Source organism: Ornithorhynchus anatinus, chromosome 10 (assembly GCF_004115215.2).
Source record: "Ornithorhynchus anatinus isolate Pmale09 chromosome 10, mOrnAna1.pri.v4, whole genome shotgun sequence".
In the NCBI taxonomy this organism is placed as follows: Eukaryota; Metazoa; Chordata; class Mammalia; order Monotremata; family Ornithorhynchidae; genus Ornithorhynchus; species Ornithorhynchus anatinus.
The window spans coordinates 41,949,955-41,971,401 of NC_041737.1; the positions used below are offsets into that span (position 1 = coordinate 41,949,955).

The 21,447-nt window shown below is 42.1% G+C and overlaps 1 protein-coding gene across 4 annotated transcripts in view; it reads left to right on the forward strand.

Annotated features, from left to right (window-relative positions):
- The window catches only part of CPED1 (cadherin like and PC-esterase domain containing 1), a 212,607-nt gene that overhangs the window by 82,796 nt on the left and 108,364 nt on the right, over positions 1-21,447 (forward strand). For all 4 annotated transcript variants that reach the window (XM_029074159.2, XM_029074162.2, XM_029074160.2 and 1 more), the window contains 5 exons: positions 13,302-13,444; positions 15,483-15,555; positions 18,445-18,612; positions 19,735-19,839; positions 20,821-20,990. In XM_029074159.2, coding sequence (XP_028929992.1) covers positions 13,302-13,444; positions 15,483-15,555; positions 18,445-18,612; positions 19,735-19,839; positions 20,821-20,990 — 659 coding nt within the window. The remainder of the gene's footprint in view (positions 1-13,301; positions 13,445-15,482; positions 15,556-18,444; positions 18,613-19,734; positions 19,840-20,820; positions 20,991-21,447) is intronic.

Genomic DNA, 21,447 nt, shown 5'->3' on the forward strand with positions numbered 1-21,447 from the left:
CAACACTGAAAAAGGTGGAAAGAACAATCCAGTAGGTCAGCACTCATATACAGAGGGAAAATGAATCCTTCAGAAACCCATAGTCTGGAAGAGGTGATGACTCAGTGGTAGGATAGGGAATTTCAGAGATCAGTGGACAGGACCATGATTGAGCTGTCTCCCATCTCATCCCCTCGTGGCCCAAAGCATTTTAGCCTGCAAACTTACAGCTTTACCAAAGGATCTATCCCTGTTGGCCAACAACAGTGTGAAGAGGGTAAGGAACTGGTGCCGGCTAGGCAATAGGAGAAGTAGGGGTAACCCCAAGTGAGTCCAACATTGTGATCTCTTACAATCTGATCAAGCCTAGGACTGATTTGGGAATCCTATTTCCCTCATTGCCCCTCATTCTTTCCAATCAATCAGTGGTATTCATTGAGCACTTACTATGTGCAGAGCACTATACTAAGCACTTGGGAAGGTACAAATACAACAGAATTGTTAGACACATTCATGTCCCACAAGGAGCTACAGTCTAGAGGGGGAGATAGACATTAATATAAAATATAAAATAAATTAGGGATCTGTAACTAGGTGTTGTTTCCCCTCAGGGTCACATTTGGAGAATTTCCAGTACCCTACCAGTCATGACTAGAGGAGGGAGAGTCAAGCAGAGGCCTACCCATTCCATTCCTAGCTTGGGCAGTGGCTAGTGGGTTGAAGGTAATCTGCTACAAATCAAAACTCACCTGTGCTGGGCAGCAGCGGCCTGGGACAGAGTCTCGGGCAGAGATGTGTTTACTGCGTGGAAGGAGGCAATGGTAAACCACTTCTGTATTTTTACCAAGAAAACTCTATGGATATGCTCCCAAAATGATTGCTGATGGAAGTGGGGCTTTCTGAGAGAGATATGTCTATGGCGTCTCTATGGGTTGGTCATGACTGGACAGGATAAGACAGCAACAACAATTTAAGTGTTGTATGGCTGAAGGTGGGGTGAGTACTAAATGCCTAAAGGGTACAGATCCAAGTGCATAGGGGATGCAGAAGGGAGAGGGAGAAGCGGGGAAAAGGCCTTAATTGGGGAAGACATCTTGGAGGAGATGTGATTTTACTAAGGGAGTTCTAGGTCAGAGGGAGGACATGGGCGGAGGCACTACAGGGACAAGACGTGCGGCCTAAAAGCAAGGTAGGAGGCGGAAAGCTGACCAAGTGCAATGTGAGGAGGTTCTCTGTTGCAGAGGTGGATGGGCAACCACTGGAGGTTAATAATGATGATCACTGTGGCATTTGTTAAGCACTTACTCTATGCCAAGAACTGTACTAAGGGCAGAGGTAGAAACAAGATAATCAGGTTATAGACAGTCCCTGTCCCACATGGGGATCAGAGTCTGAAGGGAAGGGAGAATGGGTATTGAAACCCCATTTTACAGTGGAAGAAAATGAGGCACAAAGAAGTTAAGTTGTTTACCCAAAGTGACATGGAAGACAAGTGGTGAAGCTGGGATTAGAACCCAGGTCCTATGAATCACAGGCCCATGCTCTTTCTACTAGGCCACACTGTTCCCATCTCCTTCCTTCTTAGGACCCTTTTCACCCTTCTCTCCATCTGTTGCTCTTCTCTCTCTCCTCTGGAATCCTTCTGGAGGAGTGAACGTCCTCACTTCCAAGAGTCATGCGCAAAAAGAATAAAAATCATTAACTTTGACAACAAATCTCCATGCCCTATAAATGCACTGTAATTCCCTCAAGTAGGAAAACAGGAAGCCTCTTCAAGAGTGATTTTCTTGGCAGCTACAAGGTAACACCCAGTTCTCCTATTACCCAAGGACTGTGTTAGTGCCAAACCTCACATCCAGGAAAAACCATTTTCCTACTCCCCAGTATGTCCCCATGCACAGCTGCCCAAGCTGTTTCTTCAAAAATGCAGCATATATAGCCCAAACAGGCTCACTTCTTTGCAAGAATATTTCCAAGCCCCTTATCGATCAGTCAACCGGTGGTATTTACCGAGGGCTTGCCGTGTGCAAAGCACTATATGACGAGCTTGGGAGAGTACAGTATGTAAGAGTCGATAGACACGATCCCTGTCCACAAGGAGCTTACGGTCCACAGGGGGAGACGAACATTGAAATAGATTAAAGAGAGGGGAAATAGTAGAGCGGAAGAATATTTACACAAATATTGTGGCATTGGGGTGACTATCCACCTGTTGAAGAGTCCACAGCCAAGTTGGCAGTCAAGGTAGAGAGCAGGGCTAATAATGGCTCTCTAGCCAAAATAAGTGTGGGAAACACACCCTGTGACAAATCTGAGTAGCTTTCCTCATTGGAATACATCTCTGAGGAAGTATACAGCTGATGCACACATTTTCATCTGTAGCACCCCAAAAAAATCGTTTTTCTAGTTCATCATTAGAGCATAATTGATGTTTACTGTGGTTCGGTTTCATAATGTCAATTTCCTGAACGTTCTTTATAAGAGATCCTAAGACTGCCCAGCGTGGGCCTTGACAAAAATCATTTCTCTAGGACGTCCACGTGGGCATGAAAGGATGAAATACCTTTGCTACTTCGGGAAGAATAGGTGACAGAGTTGTTTTTGTGCTCCAGACGGTGTAAGTTTTAAATGAAATCTAGGTATTGCATGAAAGCAAGGAGGCAAGTGAAGAACTAGGCTTCCGGGAGGAATTTGAGAGTCTCTCCTAGCAGCATTGTAGTCTACTCCTAGCAGAGTAGAGTATTGCCCTCAAGTGGCTCCTCCAGACATTGCCTGTAAAAGCAGCCTGAGAAACCCATCTGTGAAACCCAACGAATGCATTACAAATATTTATTTTTCATTTACTTTGATCATCTGTTCCCACCACAGAAATTGTAAGGCTACGGTAGGAATACGAATGGTGATAATTGGTCATTGCATTGCTTTCCCTCGAATTGAGTTTATGCTTCTTTCTATAGTTGCCCATTTCTTGAGAAGCCTTTTCTTAAGCTAATTGTTCTTTATTATAAATTCATTCATTCAGTCGTATTTACTGAGCGCTTACTGTGTGCAGAGCACTGCACTAAGTGCTTGGAATGTACAATTCGGCAAGAGATAGAAACAATCCCTGCCCACCAAGGGGCTCACAGTCTTATTTTGGAATAGCGATGCCAGATTAATTTTCTTGTTTTAAGGACTTTCCAGAGCTAGGAATCATTTATTCCTCTTTCTCTGTTCTCCTCTCAACCCTCCTTCCCCATTTTCAGCCTGATTTCTTTATTACCATATTTTGATTTTGCTCAGCCACAGAGGCCCAATATTGTCCGCTGATCTCCATAGCAGAGATGGGGTTCTGTCAGTCCTGCCATGAATCAGAGGACCAACAGATCTTTACTGAGAGCTCACCCAGGGGCATAGTAGTCATAGTTCCAATAAGTGCTCGGTAAATATGCTTGATTGATTGATAGTAATAATGGTATTTATTGCACTCCCATTAAGCACATAGTGCTTGGGGACAATTTACTGGAGGACATTACCTGCAGTATAGTCAACAGTCCCAGGTAAGTGCATGACATACTGGCAAAACAGCTTTTTTCCCTGGGAGGGAGCCTGAGAAGTGAGTAGATTCTTGGTTCTAGAAACTTCTGGGGTTTTCCCTTTACCTTTGTAGCTCTGAGGATGGACAGCCAAGAGAGCAACTATCACATAGCCAGTTCTTCCAAGCATCTTGTTGCCACTGTCAGAAGAATATGATTGGATGAGCCTGACCTAGTAATGACATTACTAGTGGTATCAAATATATTTTAAAAAATAGCCAAAAAAATTATGGGGTAGATTTTATGAATAACGTTTTCCAGTTTTATTCCATTTCCTTATGTATCACTAAAGAGAAGGAATGAATATGGGAAAGTTTCCAGGCAAAACTATAATGAAAGGCTCATATTTAACTTCAGTGGAAATAATGGGGCATGATCAAAAACTGGTGTTCATTAGGGAAAATAAGCAATTGCAAATACCTACGGGATCGAGTGATTAAATCTTTACAGTGTTGACTTTTGCTGTTCTGTTGAATTTCTCAGCAACTTAATAGCATTCCGATCGATGACTCTGGAATGGATAATACAGATTCCATATCCATTCACAGAGAGCACCAAGGATGATAAGCTCAAGGTTCTGTCATTCCAAGCAAATAATTGAACGTTTAAGCAGGATTCAGCTTTGTGGGTAGTAGAATTTTGATCAGTTTGCTAGCCTACGTGCATGAGCATTCTAAATAAGAATTATTTGAGTGATTAAATCATCTTCAGCCTGAGTCCTGAATTCCCAAAGTTTAATAAATGGATCAAGACCTTGAGTTTTTCAAGTCAGGCTAATGAAGGAAATGAGTCCTGAAACTGAAAGCAGAGCACTTATTTAAATAAGAGCTTTTGATGAAATGCCAAAGAAGAACGAGAAAAGGCATACTAATTTTGCTTTAGCCAATTAATTTGGCTCTTTAGTAGCTTACCCGAAAATAAGTCAATTATCAGGGAGCTAAAGCCAATGATGAGACTATTTATATTCTTAGCCCATTTTGCTTAACAAGAACCTTGTTCTTGACCCATGTCATTTGACTGAGAGTGTAAAAAAAAAAAATTCTTCATTTTCCCAAAAGATTATTAGTCAAAGTGATCACTCAAGTTCTTTGGATTTATGTGTTAAAGGTGTAAACTTGAGGACACACACTCAGTAGTTTCAAAAGTTTCTGGTCATGTCTGTGTAGGGCAAAAACAACATTTGTTTAAAGAAAAAAAGCCCTGAACCCATAGGTTTCATTGGCATAAATGTTTACAACCTCATTTTTAATCTAATGAAAGCTGAATATGCATCTCTCTTTGTGTGCTTTTAATTTTATTTTATTAGCTGAAAGCCTAAACAGATGGGGAATTTTGGTGTTGTGACTTTTTGCTCATATGGTCTTCCTGATTGGCCTTTTAGTCCACTTGACTGACAGCTAATCCCAATAATGTCGGTGGATCTGTATGGATTCTTGTTACCTTGAAGTCTTGGCTGCTCTATTGGAGCATTATCACAGAGGGCAGGACTTGGGAATGAAAAAGCTCCAAATGCTTTATAAGGACAGTGCTTAGTACAGTGCTGTGCACACAGTAAGCCCTCAATAAGTTCCACTGATTGATTGATTAGATATACTGACTTCCTGCATTCTGGGTCAGGGCTAATGGTTGTGTTTCTGCACCACATCCTTCCTACATAGATATTTAACACCAACATTTGACCCACAGATTTTGATTAAAATTGGACATTAATGTTGAAAATAAAATTCTCTAATATCTGCCATTTTCACTAAGATCATTTTTTTTCCCTCAAGAGTATTCTCTAGTGATGATTCATTCAACTAAATATCCATCTGTCCTAATGATATGTTCTTCTCATTGCCTTTAGCTCACTGATAATTGACCTATTTTCAAGCATCCAAAAGTGTAATGGAGTGTTTAGCTCTAGTTCTGCTTTTTTCATTTGAGTGGGAGCAGAGAACTACTATATCCATTGTGGAACTGAGAAAAACCTCACTTAGAGAGCCTGCCTCTCTATAATCTTCCTTTTGAGGTTACCTTAACAATGAAAATAGATCCATTTTCTCCTTTTAGAGTTAGAAAGAGTTCTTATCCTCTTAAATCTAGTTCCCTTTTGGGACTTGGAGAGAAGGAGCTAGAACCAAACCATGGCTAGTGCTCATTCATTCACTGAATATCATTGACTTAGTGCCTGTCAAAGGTGGAACCCTGTACGAGGTACTTGGAAGCATACGAGAGAAGTAGATACATGGTGTCTGCGCTCAAGGAGTGTACATTGGGAAGCACAGGTACCTGGAATATTTTTTTTCTTTCAAGTTCTGACTGAAACCTGAAGAATTGGTGATCCTGTGTAGAGCTATTCAGAAAACTAGGGGAGTTTAAGGGTAAGACTACTCTAGGGGCAAGAGTTAGTCCATTCCAGTCCTAGCTGAGTCCTCCCTCCTGCCTTTCTGACAGAGCTTCTCCAAAACCCAGACAGGCCGACAGCCTGAGGAGATTCCTGCACGCTACCGGCACTCCTGGGAGCAACTGTCAATCAAAAATCAAAGACAACCACGTGAGACACAACAGATCCATCAGTGCCCATTTGGATCATGAAGGTGTTGTTTTAGGATAGAGGTCTTATGTGACTAAGCAACACCTGAATTTGGACAGGTTGGCAGATCCCATCTCCCTCCCACGTCATATCCAACGGACCACCACCCTCCCCACCCTCAAAGCCTTAATAAAATCACAAATCCTCCAAGAGGCCTTCCCCAGCTAAGCCCTCATCGCCCCTACTCCCTCTTCCTTCTGCACTGCCTATGCACTTGGATCAGTATCCTTTATGCACTTGAAGCAGCGTGGCTCAGTGGAAAAGAGCCTAGGCTTCGGAGTCAGAGGTCATGAGTTGGACTGCCGGCTCAGCCACTTGTCAGCTGTGTGACTGTGGGCAAGTCACTTAACTTCTCTATGCCTCAGTTACCTCATCTGTAAAATGGGGATTAACTGTGAGCCTCACCTGGGACAGCCTGATTACCCTGTACCTACCCCAGCGCTTAGAACAGTGCTCTGCACATAGTAAGCGCTTAACAAATACCAACATTATTATTCTCTTCACACTCATCCCCAGAACACTTATGTACATAATAATAATGCTTATGGTATGTATTAAGCACTCACTATGTGCCAAGCACTGTTCTAAGCGCTGGGGTAGATGCAAGGTAATCTGGTTGTCCCACATGGGGCTCACACTCTTAATCTCCATTTTACAGATGAGGTAACTGAGGCCCAGAGAAGTGAAGTGATTCGCCCAAGATCACACAGCAAACAAGTGGCTGAGCTGGAATTTGAATCCATGTCCTCTGACTCCCAAGCCACTTTGCTTCTCAATCCATATCTGTATACGTGTACCTATCCATAATGTATTTCAGTGTCTGTCTCCTCCTTTAGACTGTAAGCTCCTTTTGGGCAGGGACTGTCCCTACCAACTCTATTATGGATTGATTAAACTGTTACTATGTGCCAAGTACTGGAATGGATACAAGATAATCGGGTCAGAAAACTGTAATTGCACATGTGTTTTGGGATTTTCGTAAACATTTCTCTATGAGACTATCCTATCTCTAATGTTTGAATTTTATTTTCATTATGCCCTTTGTTGTGGATCTATATTTAGAAGCACTAGATTAAAGTAATTCATTTTCTCTGTGAAACCCACTTTAACTGCTGGGCTTTTTTAAAAGAGCTTTCTTTTAAGACCCAAGGAAAATTTTATCTTCTCTAAGTGGACGCAAGAGATAAACACAGTATCATATTGGGAGAAATTGGATTATCCAGAAGATATGATCTGGTCTGTTTCCTATTCTCATGAGGTATATCGATGTTGTTGTCAAGAGAACAGTAGTGGTTCCCAATTTGAGAGTCACATTTTCTTTTTCCTCATAAAATACTCCACTTTTCTATTGGGTTAGGTCCCACTCTTCCCTATTGAATGAATGCAGGTATTTATTTTATTTGATTATGTTAAAGGTAGATCATCTAAATGAATAGATAACAGCTGGAAATAACTTAGTCATTGCTTACAGTCAAGAGGGAGCCAGTATGGCATTTTTTCCAATTTTTTTTCCATCATCTTCTGCGTGCAGCCACCATTCTTTGGCGAATACAGGCACATGCTTCTCCTCCCTCTCACTCTGTTCAGCTAGTCTTCCCCTACTCTCTCTTTAACTTTTCTCTTCTCTCGCTTGCCTCAACTGCTTCCCAGTGGCCTGGTGGGAAGTCATGGAATTCATCCTTTCCCTGTATGACTTCTGAATACTGGCTTCAAGTTCTCTCCTCATTTTTTTGCCCTATTCAAACTCTACTCCCCCATCAGCCACATTCTCTACTCCTCCCCAGTGAATCTTCTCATTACTCCTCATTTTCACCTATCCCACCTGTAGCCTCTTGCCATGACCCTCCGCTCTGCCTGGATCTTCCTTCCCTTTCAAATCTGCCAGACCAAAGCTCTCCCCATTTTCAAAGCCTTTCTGCGAGCCCACCCTCCCCAAGAGGAATTCTTTGATTCATTTTTCTTCTCGCCAAGTCATATCTTCCTAACTAGCACCCCTGCACTTATGCACTCCTAGCAACCCATAGTACATTTGTTCATATCCATTTATGTACCCCTACTCCTCAAACATCCATGTTTCAAATGCCTGTCTTTTCATTCTGTAATTTCAGAAACAATTTGAAGACAGGGAAAACTGTTTTATGATGGATGAGAAGGGTGAGGAAGTTCTATATAGGAGGAAGGGGTTGGATAGAAAAGAGTGAGACCCAAGTGAGTAGATCAGCTATTTATCACAAAATCCGGCATCATACATGGTGTCCTAAGCTTTCTTTCCTGATTCGGAGCCTGATGGGATTTTCTTCAGCATTTCTTTGTTAATTGTCAACTTTTTAGGGTTTACTGTTCTTGGAAAATCCAATCCCTTTTTCTCCATGTTTATCCCTAGTACCCTCCTCTTTCCCTAATGATGAGAAGCAGTGTGGTGTAGTGGGAAGTGCACAGGGCTGGGAGTAGGGAGACCTGGGTTCCCACTCTACCACTTATCTGCTATGTGATCTTGAGTGAGTCACTTAATTTCCTTGTGCCTTAGTTTTTTTCTTTGTAAAATGGGGATTAAATATCCCATCTCCTTCAAACTTACACTGTGAGATCCCTGTGGAATCTGATCTGATTCCTCTGTAGCTATCCAAGCATTTAGCAGAGTGCTTGGCACATAATAAATATTATTATTTTTAATGTTTTTAAATAGTAACTGTCCCAGTGCATTTCTTTTGCTCCCTTTATTATCAAAAGGTTCTCTTAGCTTTCATATCTTCTTGTCCTCTTGACCTATTGACCAGTTCTTTCAGTCTTACTGCCTTGGGTTTGGTATTTTCTCAGCCGGCTAAGATTTTTTGGTTTGCTCAGGCCTCTGATTCTTTAGGTTGGCTTAAACCAGTCTTCTTTCCAGGTAGGAATGGTGCAGCCAGAGTTTTGCTACACAGAATTCTGGTCATGTCAGCAGAGTTTTGAGTCACTGGGCAGACATGTTTCTTAGGGCTAGTTAGGAAGCTCTTCTTTTTTATGGTATTTACTATTAATAATAATTCTCATATTTGTTAAGCACTTACTATGTGTGAGGCACTGTACTAAGCACATGGGTAGACACTGTACTAAGCACCAAGTGGGATAGAGTCCCTGTCTCGCATAGGCCTCACAGTCTTAATCCCTACTTTACAGATGAGGCTCCTGAGGCACAGAGATGTTGCCTAAGGTCACACAGCAGACCAGTGGCCGAGTTGGAAATAGGACCCAGGACCTCTGATTCGCCGCACTGTGCTCTTTCAACTAGGCCACATGGCTCCTTCTGCCAGTGTTTCATAAGTCCCATATCTTTCTACAGCTTTCATAATGACACCGTTACTGATGTTTGGAACAGACACCATGAGATCATCCATTAGACCCAGTTCAGGAGCTTTGGTCCTTTAAATGCTCTGGGAGATAGCTGCTTTAATTTAGTTGATAATAAAAGTGGACACAAGTAATGTTTTAAATTGGTTCCCAAAGAATTCATAACCACAATATATGTTATAGAGCAATTGTTCTGTTATGAAGGATCTAGTATATACAAAAACCTAATTTGAGGCAATGTTTCAGTTCAAATTAAACACCCATTTTTCTAACAAGAACAAAGTGAAAATGGTAGCACTTGATAGGCATCTCTTCTACTCATTATTGGTTGTTAAAGCCATTAAATGCAATCATTTCCCAGGCTTAAGTATTAGGGAATGGTCTTCCCACACCACCAGTCTGTTCTGGGTGAGCCACACACTGGTAGAAGAAATTTGGCATGGGGAAAAATGGTTGTGAACATGTGCCTGGGATCTGTCAATATGAAGTCTCTCTGCTGTGTTTAAGAGTCACATTTGCAGTTTTCTCAGGCATCTTTCACCTCTATTCCAGGGAAAGAACTAAGATTTTATTTAGCAATGTATATGAGCAACAGAACTATTGTTTCAGAAGAGATTTTTTCACCCAATGATTGTCAAAAAAAGAGATCCAGACTTTTTTTCTGGCAAGTTTTAAGAAAATGTTCTTCTCCTCTTTATATACTATATAGTTGTCCTTCAGGGAATGTGTCTACCAAGTCTGACGTATTATACTCTCCAAAGTGCTAGTACAGAGCTCTGCGTATAACCTAGTGGACAGAGCACGGGTCTGGGAGCCAGAAGGCCTTAGGTTCTAATTCCGACTCTGCCAAATGTCTGCTTTGAGACCTTGGTCAAGACCTTGGTCAAGTCACTTAACTTCTCTGCACCTCAATAACCTCATCTGTAAAATGGGGCTTAAAATTCAGAGACCCATTTAAGGACAGGCACTGTGTCCAACCCAGTTTGCTTGTATCCACCCCAGTGCTGAGTACAGTGCCTGGCACATAGTAAACACTAAGCATACACACAATTATTATTATCATTCTTGAAGAAGATGGCATTGAATGTCAAATTAACCTAAGGGGACACAAGTGTGGCTGAAAAGGTCAACGTTGTGTTTGTGTTTTGCTGCACATGGGCACCATTTTCTCTTTGGCCTCCCTGGTTTATGATCCATGCTAAGTTTCCTCTACAAAAGAGTGCACCATGTTAGTTGGTGTGCAACCACCGTCTCCACGTTTTCAGACTTCATCCCTGATATATTTCCTCTGTCCTTCTTGCTTTCAGTTTCCCAATTTCAGCTCACCAGAAAGCAGCTGTTTGAATAATTCTATTATAACCCAATAGGGTCCACAAAACAAGCTATGTTCAATTGAATAAAAGCTTCAATGCCAGGAGGCTAACTTGGTTTCAGGCCTTTGTTGTTTGACATCTTAGTTGTAGAATTCCTACTATAATGTATATTTCTTATTTTGACTTTAGCCTGGGCAGTAAGGAGTGGCAGAGTTCCTTTCAAGGGACAAGCAAGAGCAACTAGAGATTATTAAGGTATTGCATTATAATGCCCTCCAGGGCTAAGAGAAGGTGAAGAATAGTACCAGTTTAGCCTACATTTTTTTCCAACTGGACAGAACATTTCTTTGCCCGTCTACGTTTCCCCACTCATAAGGTGTTTTGGAATTTAGGACCTAAATACTTTTTCAAAGAAATGAAAGAGGAAAGAATTTATTTTCCCAATGATTTATTTCAGAAATGGGGTATGTATATCCCAGGGTTTTGGTTCGTTGTTGGTTTTTTTTGCAGTAACCCGCAGGAATAGGCTGTTCAACTTTTTCAACACATTTTTCCTCTGCTGTCCCTTGTGTTAACTCTTCTGCTCTCTATGGCAGCCATTTAAATGCCAGGCTGCTGCTGTTTTCTAGCCGATGATTTTAGGCTACAAGATATGGGGAGATTGTAGGACAATTTATTTTCCTGAGAAAAGTGTATCTTGAACTTAGGGCATGGATTTTTAAATTTTATCTGATTCTACTCCTGTTTCTACTTTCAGATTTTTTTTTAAAAAAATGTGTTAAACCAGAAAGAAACCTGATTATTTTTGTCTACCCAAGGCACCTCCTTTAGCTCTGCTACTTCTGTTGCTTGCGGCCTGTTCCTTCCCTCTTTCCTCCACAGGGAGGCAGCTTCTATTCATTTTCCTCTTTGTTGTTATTAATATTTATAATAGGAATTAATAATTAACTAATAATGGGGAACAGCATGACTTAGTGGAAAGGGCATGGATCCAGGAGTCTGACGATCTAAGTTTTTAACCCAGTTTTGCCACTTGCCTATTGTGTGACCTTGGGCAAGTCACTTGACTTCTCTGTATCTCAATATTGTCATCTGGAAATTAAATTCTCCTCTCGCCTACTTATACTGTGAGTCCCATAGGGGACAGGGATTGGGTCCAGTCAGATTGTCCTGTATCTACCCCAGTGCTTAGTATCGTGCTTGGTACATAGTAAGAGCTTAATAAATGTCATTATTGCTTGCTATTGATGCCTGTCTATTTGTTTTGTTTTGTTGTCTGTCACCCCCTTCTAGACTGTGAGCCCATTGTTGGGTAAGGATTGGCTCTCTCTGTTGATGAATTGTACTTTCCAAGCCCTTAGTACAGTGCTCTGCACACAGTAAGTGCTCAGTAAATATGATTGAATGAATTAATTAATTACCATTATTCCCCGGCCCCTCCTCGGTTGCTGAGCCCACAGTGGCAGTGCCTAGGGTGTGAAGACACCAAAGGAAGGAAGCCAGGCCGCAGTTACTAAATACAGAGCCTATTGCTCTTCCTCTGCTCTCCCGGAACCAGGATCCCATCCACCCTCTCCGGGACCTGGGGCTGATCAGTTTTGTTAGGCCCCCACGTGCTACATGATCCCAACATATCATGCAAAGTATGATGTCATTAGACAAGAAGAAGGGAGAGCAATTGAGGCAGAAAGATTGGTGGGATTGGCCCCTACCACGGGTTAGGGCTGCTGGAAGGGAAGAGATTGCCCCATGAGAGGGAAAGAAATGGGGGAGAGAAAAGGTGAGTTCCCGCCGGCTGCACCTCGGAGTGAATTTTGGGATTCAGCGGCGGCCGCAGCAGGTCTTGCAGAAGGGGGCGGCATTGTGGAGTGTTTGGGGGCCCCCGTGAATGCTGGTGGTAATTGGGCCTTCATTTTCTTTGCAAACATAGCTCTGTACTCAGTTACACGCTCCTGGTACTAGAAGGTCCCTCAAGGAATCAACTGACGTAATTCCCGTTCTCAAGGACCAGGCTCGTTGTTCCCCTTTCTCTCATTAGAATGAGAAATAATATCAGCTTTCCAGAATGGGGTTTGCAAATGGGAAGTTTTAACAGTGCTTTTGTTTATTAAGTCTGTTGACTCCGACAAAGCTCTAATGGAACCATGTGGCTAAACATCTCATGTAAAGATGTTCCTGCTATTAGATTTCAGGAAATATTCATGCTGTATAATTAGGGTATGGATTTCAAAGAGGGCTTAAACTGCCAAGTATTTTTTTGTGTCCTATTCCTGTGGCTGCTCAGATAACTTCCTTAAAAATAAACAAATAGAAGTTGCCAATTTGTGCTTGGTATAGCCAAACCCCCACTAGAAAAATCGGGTGGACAGGTCACTTCAGTGACAGTATTATGCCAGCCCTTCGACCGGGGGACCAAATGGAAACCTGATATTATTAAGCAATTGTCTTGATGCATTATATTTCATGAAAAAGGGTGTCCAGGAGGATTTGAGATCGCTGTTTGAATACAGGTCTCTGTTCCGTCTTTCACAGCTGCAGACATTTTTTGAGACATTCCTCCGAGTGAGCTCCCCACTGCAGGCCTTTGACAACATGAAAGAAGCGATCAGCAAACTTTTACTGGTAGCAGAAGTATCCAGTGAAGCACCTGCCCGAGGACCAAAGACCTTCGCTAGGTAGGAACAGGGGAAAGATGCTACTAAACACCAAATGAGTCTCTGAACAGAAAGAAGGGGACCCTCTGGCTTCAAACTTTGGGTGCAGTTTTGCAAGGTATTACCACTTTAACTTGCTAATGGGGTCCTGGAGAATCGAGAGAATAATCGAGAAGAGAGATGCAGACCCATGTATGTTGCAGTTAATCAATTGTATTTTTTTTTATTTAATGGCATTTGTTAAGCGCTTACTATGTGTCAGACATTGTTCTAAGCACTGGAGTAGATACAAGTCTATTAGATTGGACCCAGTCCCTGTCCCGCATGGGGCTCCAGGTCTAAGTAGGAGGGAGAACAGGAGAAATGAGGCACAGAGAAGTTAAGTGACTTATCCAAGTCACATAAGCATTTGGCAGAGCTGAGATTAGAAGCCAGGTCCTCTGACTCCCAGGCCTGTGCTCTTTCCACTAGGTCATGCTTCTTATTGAGTACTTATTATGTGCAGAGCCCTATACTAAGCACTTGGGAGAGTGCAATAGAACAGAGTTGGTAGATATGTTCCCTGCTCACATGGAGCTTGGAGTCTAGAGGGGAAGACAGGCATTAAAATAAAACAATGGCTATAGGTATATAAATGAAGTGGGACTGAGGGTGGGGTGAATATTAAGTGCTTGAAAGGTACAGATCCAGTGAAAGAGCAACCCAGAAGGGAGAGGGAATTGGGGAAATGAGGGCGTAGCCAGGGAAAGCCTCTTGAAGGAGATGTGATTTTAATAAGGCTTTGAAGTTGGGGAGAGTGATGGTCTGTTGAATATGAAGGGGGAGGGAGTTCCAGGCCAGAGGTTGAAATGGGTTAGGACAGAGGAAAAACTTTACTCTTGTAGTTAGAAAATTGACAGGCTGAGTAAGCAAAAGGCGCTGTGGCAGTCTTTAATAATAGGATTGATGATGACTTGATGTGAGCTCCTTCAGGCAGGAAGGAAAAATGATTTTACATTGCAGGTCAGGCCAACTTCATTCATTCATTCATTCATTCATTCATTCATTCGTATTTATTGAGCACTTACTATGTACTGAGCACTTGGAATGTACAATTCAGCAACAGATAGAGACAATCCCTGCCCAATAACGGGCTTCAGTCTAAACGGGGGGGACCGACAGCAAAGCAAAACAGAACAAAACAAAACAAGACAACATCATCAAGATAAATAGAATCAAGGAGATATACACCTCATTAACAAAATATATGGGTAATAAATAATATATACAAATGAGCAGAGTGCTTGGGACAGGGGGAAGGAGGAAAAGCAGAGGGTTGTGGGAGAGAGGAGGGGAAGAGGAGCAGAAGGAAAGGGGGGCTCAGTCTGGGAAAGCCTCCTGGAGGAGGTGAGCTCTCAGGGCTTTGAAGAGGGGACGAGAGTTAGTTTGGCGGAGGTGAGGAGGAAGGGCATTCCAGGACAGCGGTAGGACATAGGCCAGGGGTCAACGGCGGGACAGGCATGAACAGAGGACTGTGAGGAGGTGAGCGGCAGAGTGTATGGAGTGTACGGGGTGGGCAGTAGAAAGAGAGAAGGAAGGTGAGGTAGGAGGGGGTAAGGTGATGGAGAGCTCTGAAGCCAAGAGTGAGGAGTTTTTGTTTCGTGCGAAGGTGCCAAGTGGTGGCTGAAGAGGGTAGAAAGTATGAAGGCTGCTCTGGCAGCTAAGAACTCACCCTACCCTCCTCTCTCTGCTTCCTCAATCCCAGCCCTCACCATCAGCCCCCGAATCTACCATGCCAGCAGAGTTGGGTGTAACTGTACTTCATAGAGTGTGTTTTCCATCCAATAGGCCAGATGAGGGACAGAGAACGACAGTGTACAATCAGCGCAAAAGGAATAACAACAAGAATAGCCAAATTTTTGACAGGTTTGGTACATCTATTCTTTTAAACTTGAAAAATACCATTTTGGATCTGCATTCTACTTTGCGGTAGAGGTTTTTTAATTACATAATTCTGAATAGTCAAGAAGCTGAAGGGTCGGAGAGGACTGTATTCATGGCAAGTCTGCTTTTCTTTCAGATGCAGATTATGTTTTCAACTTTTGACCTTTGATATCGATTACAGCAGCTCCCTTGACCCGGTGGTTCTTGAGGTAAGGCTGTTAAAGTTATTATGATGTTTTCTACTCGGTTTAATTGCCAGAGCTATAACTGCTATTGTCTTCTGTACTGTAATGACTATATTAGAGCAGTGTGGGTCCGGAATAAAGCCTTGAAGGGTTGGGAAGCAACCTGGTCCCATGAACTAAATGATGTGTGGAAATCTGAGGATTAAATTCAGATCCCCAATATATTAGACAAAGTGTTCAGTTTCAAACTCTTATCTGCAAAATCGGTATGATCATTCTGTAATGAATGCAGCAGTAGTAGTAATACTCGTAGTAGTACTAGAAATTATTTGTTATATTTGTGAAGTGGTTACAGTATGCCAAGCACTGCACTACACACTGGGATGGATTCAATACAATCAGACCAAACATCGTTCATATCCCACGGGGTGCTAATTATCTAGGGAGGACGAGTAGTGGGTTCATTGATCCCATTTTACAGATGCAGAAACTGAGTCTCAGAGAAGTTGTGTGACTTGCCTGAGGTCACACAGTAGGAAAGCGGTACAGCTGGGATTAGAATCCAGGGCTCCTGACTCTCAGGAGTCAGGGCTCTTTCCACTTGCCTACCCTGCTTATTGTGGCATAGGAATATCAATTCAATATATGCATCTATGGCATTTGGAAAATGTACATGTAATTTTCATCAGCAGCTGATAGTGTGCCAGCCCTTGTTTCCTGCCTAGGTATCATCATTCATTCATTCAATCATATTTATTGAGTACTTACTGTGTCCAAAGCACTGTACTAAGCACTTGGGATAGTACAATACAACAACGAACAACGTCATCAATAACATCGTCGTTATCATCATCAGTATTGATTTGGCTCCTACTCAGTACTGAGCGCTGTACTAGGTTTCCTAGGAGCATACGATAAAAATAAAAGCCAAACTTTCTGCCCTCGAGGGATTTACAGTCTGAGAGACACAGACAGACACAGATCACACACACACACTTACACGTATACACGCACACACAATGAGAACATAAAGGAACATAGAGACTGAGTCGGTAGTGACAGAAAGTGAACAAAAACTGAATAAATAATTCAACATGGAACTGGGTCCTCAGTGAAATCTAACAATACTGGCTAACTAATGAAAAGCAGCGTGGCTTAGTGGAAAGAACATGGGCCTGGGAGTCAGAAGGACCTGGGTTCTAGTACCGTTCTACCACTTGTCTGCTATGTGTCTTAGGGCAAGTCACTTGACTTTATTGCGTCCACAGAATAGGGATTGAGACTGTGAGCCCCATGTGGGATGTGGACTATGTCCAACCTGATAACCTTGTATCTGCCCCAGTGTTTAGAGCAGTGCTTGGCACATAATAAATATTTAGCAAATACCATGAAAAAAAACAGTAGCAGAAACCAATCAATTTTGTCACTTCAAAGTGTAAGCCGCAATCAGAGATTAATTTGAAAGATCCCCAGGACAAGAAATGTTAAAAGATGTCATCCTGGCATTGAGATATTTTCTGACCTTGAATTAAAGATTAAACTTGATTGATCTAGTAATGAATTCTATATCTTCTTAAACTGATAGCCAGATTTTAAATGGGTTATGCATTTCAATGGGCTAGATACTGGTCTTTTGAAACTAATATTTCGAAGAGAAGATAGATGTAAATTACTCCCTTACATATTGAGCAGATCTCTTATTCAGCTCTTCTCAGTTCAGTCATGAGCTAAAACTCATGACCCATAGGATTTCACCCCTGAGAAAAAGGGGGGCTTAGTCTGAGAAGGCCTTCTGGAGGAGGTGAGCCTTCAGTAGGGCTTTGAATGGGGGAGGTGTGATTGTTTGGAGGATGGAGGAGGGAGGGCACTCCAGGCCAGAGGTAGGACTTGGGCCAGGGGTCAATGGCAGGACAGATTAGAATGACACACAGTGAGAAGGTTAGCACCAGAGGAGCGGAATGTGCGGTCCGGAATGTAGGACGAGAGAAGGGAGGTGAGGTAGGAGGGGGCAAGGTGATGGAGAGCTTTGAAGACATTGTTTCATGCGAAGGTTGATAAGCAACCATTGGAGATATTTGAGGAGGGGGATGATATGCCCAGAGCATTTCTGTAGAAAGATAATCCAAGCAGAATGAAGTATAGACTGAAGTGTACTAAACACTGATATAGATACAAGCTAATCAAATCGGATACAGTCCCTGTCCTTGGGACTCACAGTCTTCATTCCATTTCACAGATGAAGTAACTGAGGCACAGGGAAGTGAACTAACTTGCCCGAGATCATAGAGCAGATAAGTGGAAACGCCGGGATTAGAACTCAGGTCCCCCTGACTACCAGCCCCATGCTCTATCCACTAGGCAACGCTGCTTCTCAAGTCTTGAATCCTAATGATGATATTCTTTTTCAAGAGCTCCTCTGTTGAAGACATGCTTTTAACATGTTAGGATGACTTTATAATAGTTAATATATAATAGTTTATAATAATATATATATAAATAACGTCTCAAGATGAATATCATTATCATTTCCTTGAGCCCCCAGATAGCTCTTGACTAGGATCGTTTAGAAAATTTGACTAGAAATATTGTAAATTATGCCTCCTTCACATTATATTTATTAGGTAAGGAGTTCTGGGTAATATGATGGGAATTTATGAAAGCTCAATTTGTTTTGTGGAATCTCTAGTCATCATTTTTAAAGCATGCGAAGTCTTTAATTAGGTAACGGGACAGCATCGTGGCCTAGTTTTTATAGGATTGCTGTCTTCAAAATCGACCACTAGAGGTCAGTTCTGATCTGTCGTTGTAACAAAAAAGGGCCCCCATCCTAGCTGAAAGATAAGGCTATAATTCTATTGCAATGAAAATGTCATTAATCATTTTAAAATACCGAACATATCTACTTTTCCAAAGGTGCATGAAGATTTTGACTTTCCAGTTGATGATAGCTTAGATGTTGAGGACCAAATCACCAAAAAATTCCTTGTTGAAGATACTTTCAGTTTTCTCTTAGCCAAAGAATCTTCCCTTTCCATTTATTCCGAAGCATTTTGGAGAACCTTCAGGCCAGGAACAGTTAAGGTGAGTATACCTCTGTACTTCAGTGTCAGGAGAGTCAAGTGTGTGGGCTGGGTTCTTGCAGGAGAAGGAAAAGAAGGGAGAGAAGCGATTGGCTGCTTTAAAGGCAGTGGTGAGAAGTTTCTGCTTGATGTGGCGATGGAATGGGCATCCACTGGAGGCATCTGAGGAGTGGGGCAACAGGCACTGACTTTTTTTTTTTTTAGAAAAATCATCAGGGCAGCAGAGTGAAGCATAAACTGGAGAGGGAGAAGACTGGAGGCAGGGTGGTTAGCGAGGAGGCTGCTACGGTAGACGCGGCAAGATGTGATAAATGCTCCGACCAGTGGGGTGACAGTTGGGATGGAGAGGAAGGGCTGGATTCTGGAGGTGTTGTGATGGTAATAAGAATAAGAAGAATAGTACTTTTAAGCCCTTACTATGTATCAAGCACCTTTCTAAGCGCTGGGGTAGTTACAAGTTAACCAGATTGGACGTAGTCCCTGTCCCACATGGGGCTCACTCTCTTATTCCCCATTTTATGGATGAGGTAACTAAGGCCCAGAGAAGTTAAGAGACTTGCCCAAGGTTACACAGCAGACATGTGGAGGAGGCAGGATTAGAACCCAAGTCCTACTGACTCCCAGACCTGTGCTCTATCCACTAAGCCATGCTGCTTCAGATCCAACAGAACTCGGTGACCCATTGAATGTGCACGGTGCACGGTGAGTGAAAGAGAGAGAGAGAGGAGTCGGGAATAAAGAGCATGTTCAATACATGCTCAGGTTGAGGTCCCGAGCATGTCGGGACTTGCATGTTCTCTAACTTCGGGGATTTTAGCCCCTCTCTCCTAACTATATCACTGATGCCTTCCCAACTCTCAAGGATGGGAAATGTTTCATGTAGCCTTTCAGAGGACTATATCTCTGAAGATGTGAACCAATGCCCTAGTTTTAAGCAAAATTAATATGGCCAACCCAACATGTCAGTAGTTATTCCAAGTAACTTCCAGGTGAAAACCTTTCAGGTACCCATTTAGTTAACATACCTAATCTGAAGGATTTTTTTTATTCGATGGAATATTGGGTGAGTGGAGACAGGCGATTCTTCCCTCATAATATTTAAAATGTTTTCTTTCTGTTACAGGATGAAACACATCAAAAGGAATATAACCAATGTCTGCCTTTAGAAGAGATACATTCGATGATGACTTTTGCCCAGGAACTCAAGAATCTGGGACAGTTTCAACTGGTAAAAAACAAAACAAAAAAATACTTTGGAGCCATTAAAGCTTCCACTCTTTCTATCTTGAAATGATCCTTGATAGCTATAATTATCATACATGAAATAATAAATCAGATATAAGCTCTCTGCTTTTTATTTTTAACAAGATGTAGATATTTTGTAGATTTTTTTTTCTCTAAGAGGGTTTGTGTGTTTTTGTTTAGCTTCATTCATTCGATTCAATCTTATTTACTAAGCACTTACCGCGTGCAGAACACTGTACTAAGCTTCACACAGTAATATCTGATTTAATAAAGATACTAAAATGCAGAATTATAGTATCTGTAGCAATGCTACTAATGATATTTATTGAGCTCCCACTGGATGTAATGCAGTGTTTTAAGTGTTTGGAATGGTACAATGAAAATATGAGAGACTTCACCTACTAACAGAGAGCTTACATTCTAATACGAGAGACGGATTTAAAAATATTTATATATGAACAGAATAAATAATTGAAAGTAAAATCGAATATGCATATAAGTACAAGTGAGAAAGACAGGTAACAATACATCCATAAATGCTTGAGGTGTCTGTTGGGTGTACAACTCACACTGGATTACTACATCAGCCTCCTCTCGCACCTCCCGGCTTCCCGTCTTTCCCCACTTCAGTCCATACTTCACTCTGCTGTCTTGATCATTTTTCTACAGAGCCATTCAGTCCATGTTTCCCCCCTCCTCAAGAACCTTTAATTTAGATGGGGAAAAAAAAATGCCAGTACCTTAGGAGGAAATTCCATGCCCTCTTTACAGGCCTTGCATATACAGACTCCCACTCCATCACCCATGGGGGAAGGATGAGAAAGATATTGATTTCACAGCATCCCACAATTTAAATATTAAGCATTTCAGAATGGAATATCAACTGTTTGACTTCATTATTTTTCTTCCACTGCTGGGTGTTATCGTAATTAATGTTTCCATATGTGTACCATTTCTTTTACAGCTCTTACCCTCCAAGGCTCCTCGGATTCAAACTCTGTTGCATACGATTAATTACCTAACAGAGCCAACGCAAAAGCCTAGTTCAGTCCCAAGAAGATACCGGCTTCTGTTAAATTTACTTGAACAATTTCAGCTAATGAATCAAAAGACACCTGTGCATCCTTTCGCATGGTAAGCTGCCTCGAAGCTTTCTGAGTAAGCCTCTGTCCTGGGCTAGATCTTTGACTGAGAAGCAACATAGCCTAGTGGATAGAGCATGGGCCTGGAAGTCAGAAGGACCTGGGTTCTAGTCTCAGATCCGCCACTTCTCTTCTGTGTGACATTGGGCAAGTCACTTCACTTCTCTGGGCCTCAGTTCCCTCATCTGTAAAATGGGGATAAAGACTGTGAGCCTTATGTGGGATGGGGACTGGGTCCAACCCAATTTGCTTGTACACATCCCAGCACCTAGAAGAGTGCTGGCACAAAATAAGTCCTTAACAAATACCACAATTATTATTATGTTGGTACATGTGGGAATTTCAGGCCCGCTGAGTCTAGATTCAGAAAGCTTATCCCCTCTCAGAACACCAGTGGTCAAGATGTTTTTCTCTAACAAGAAGCTTGTCTGAAGCACAGAAATCTCAAT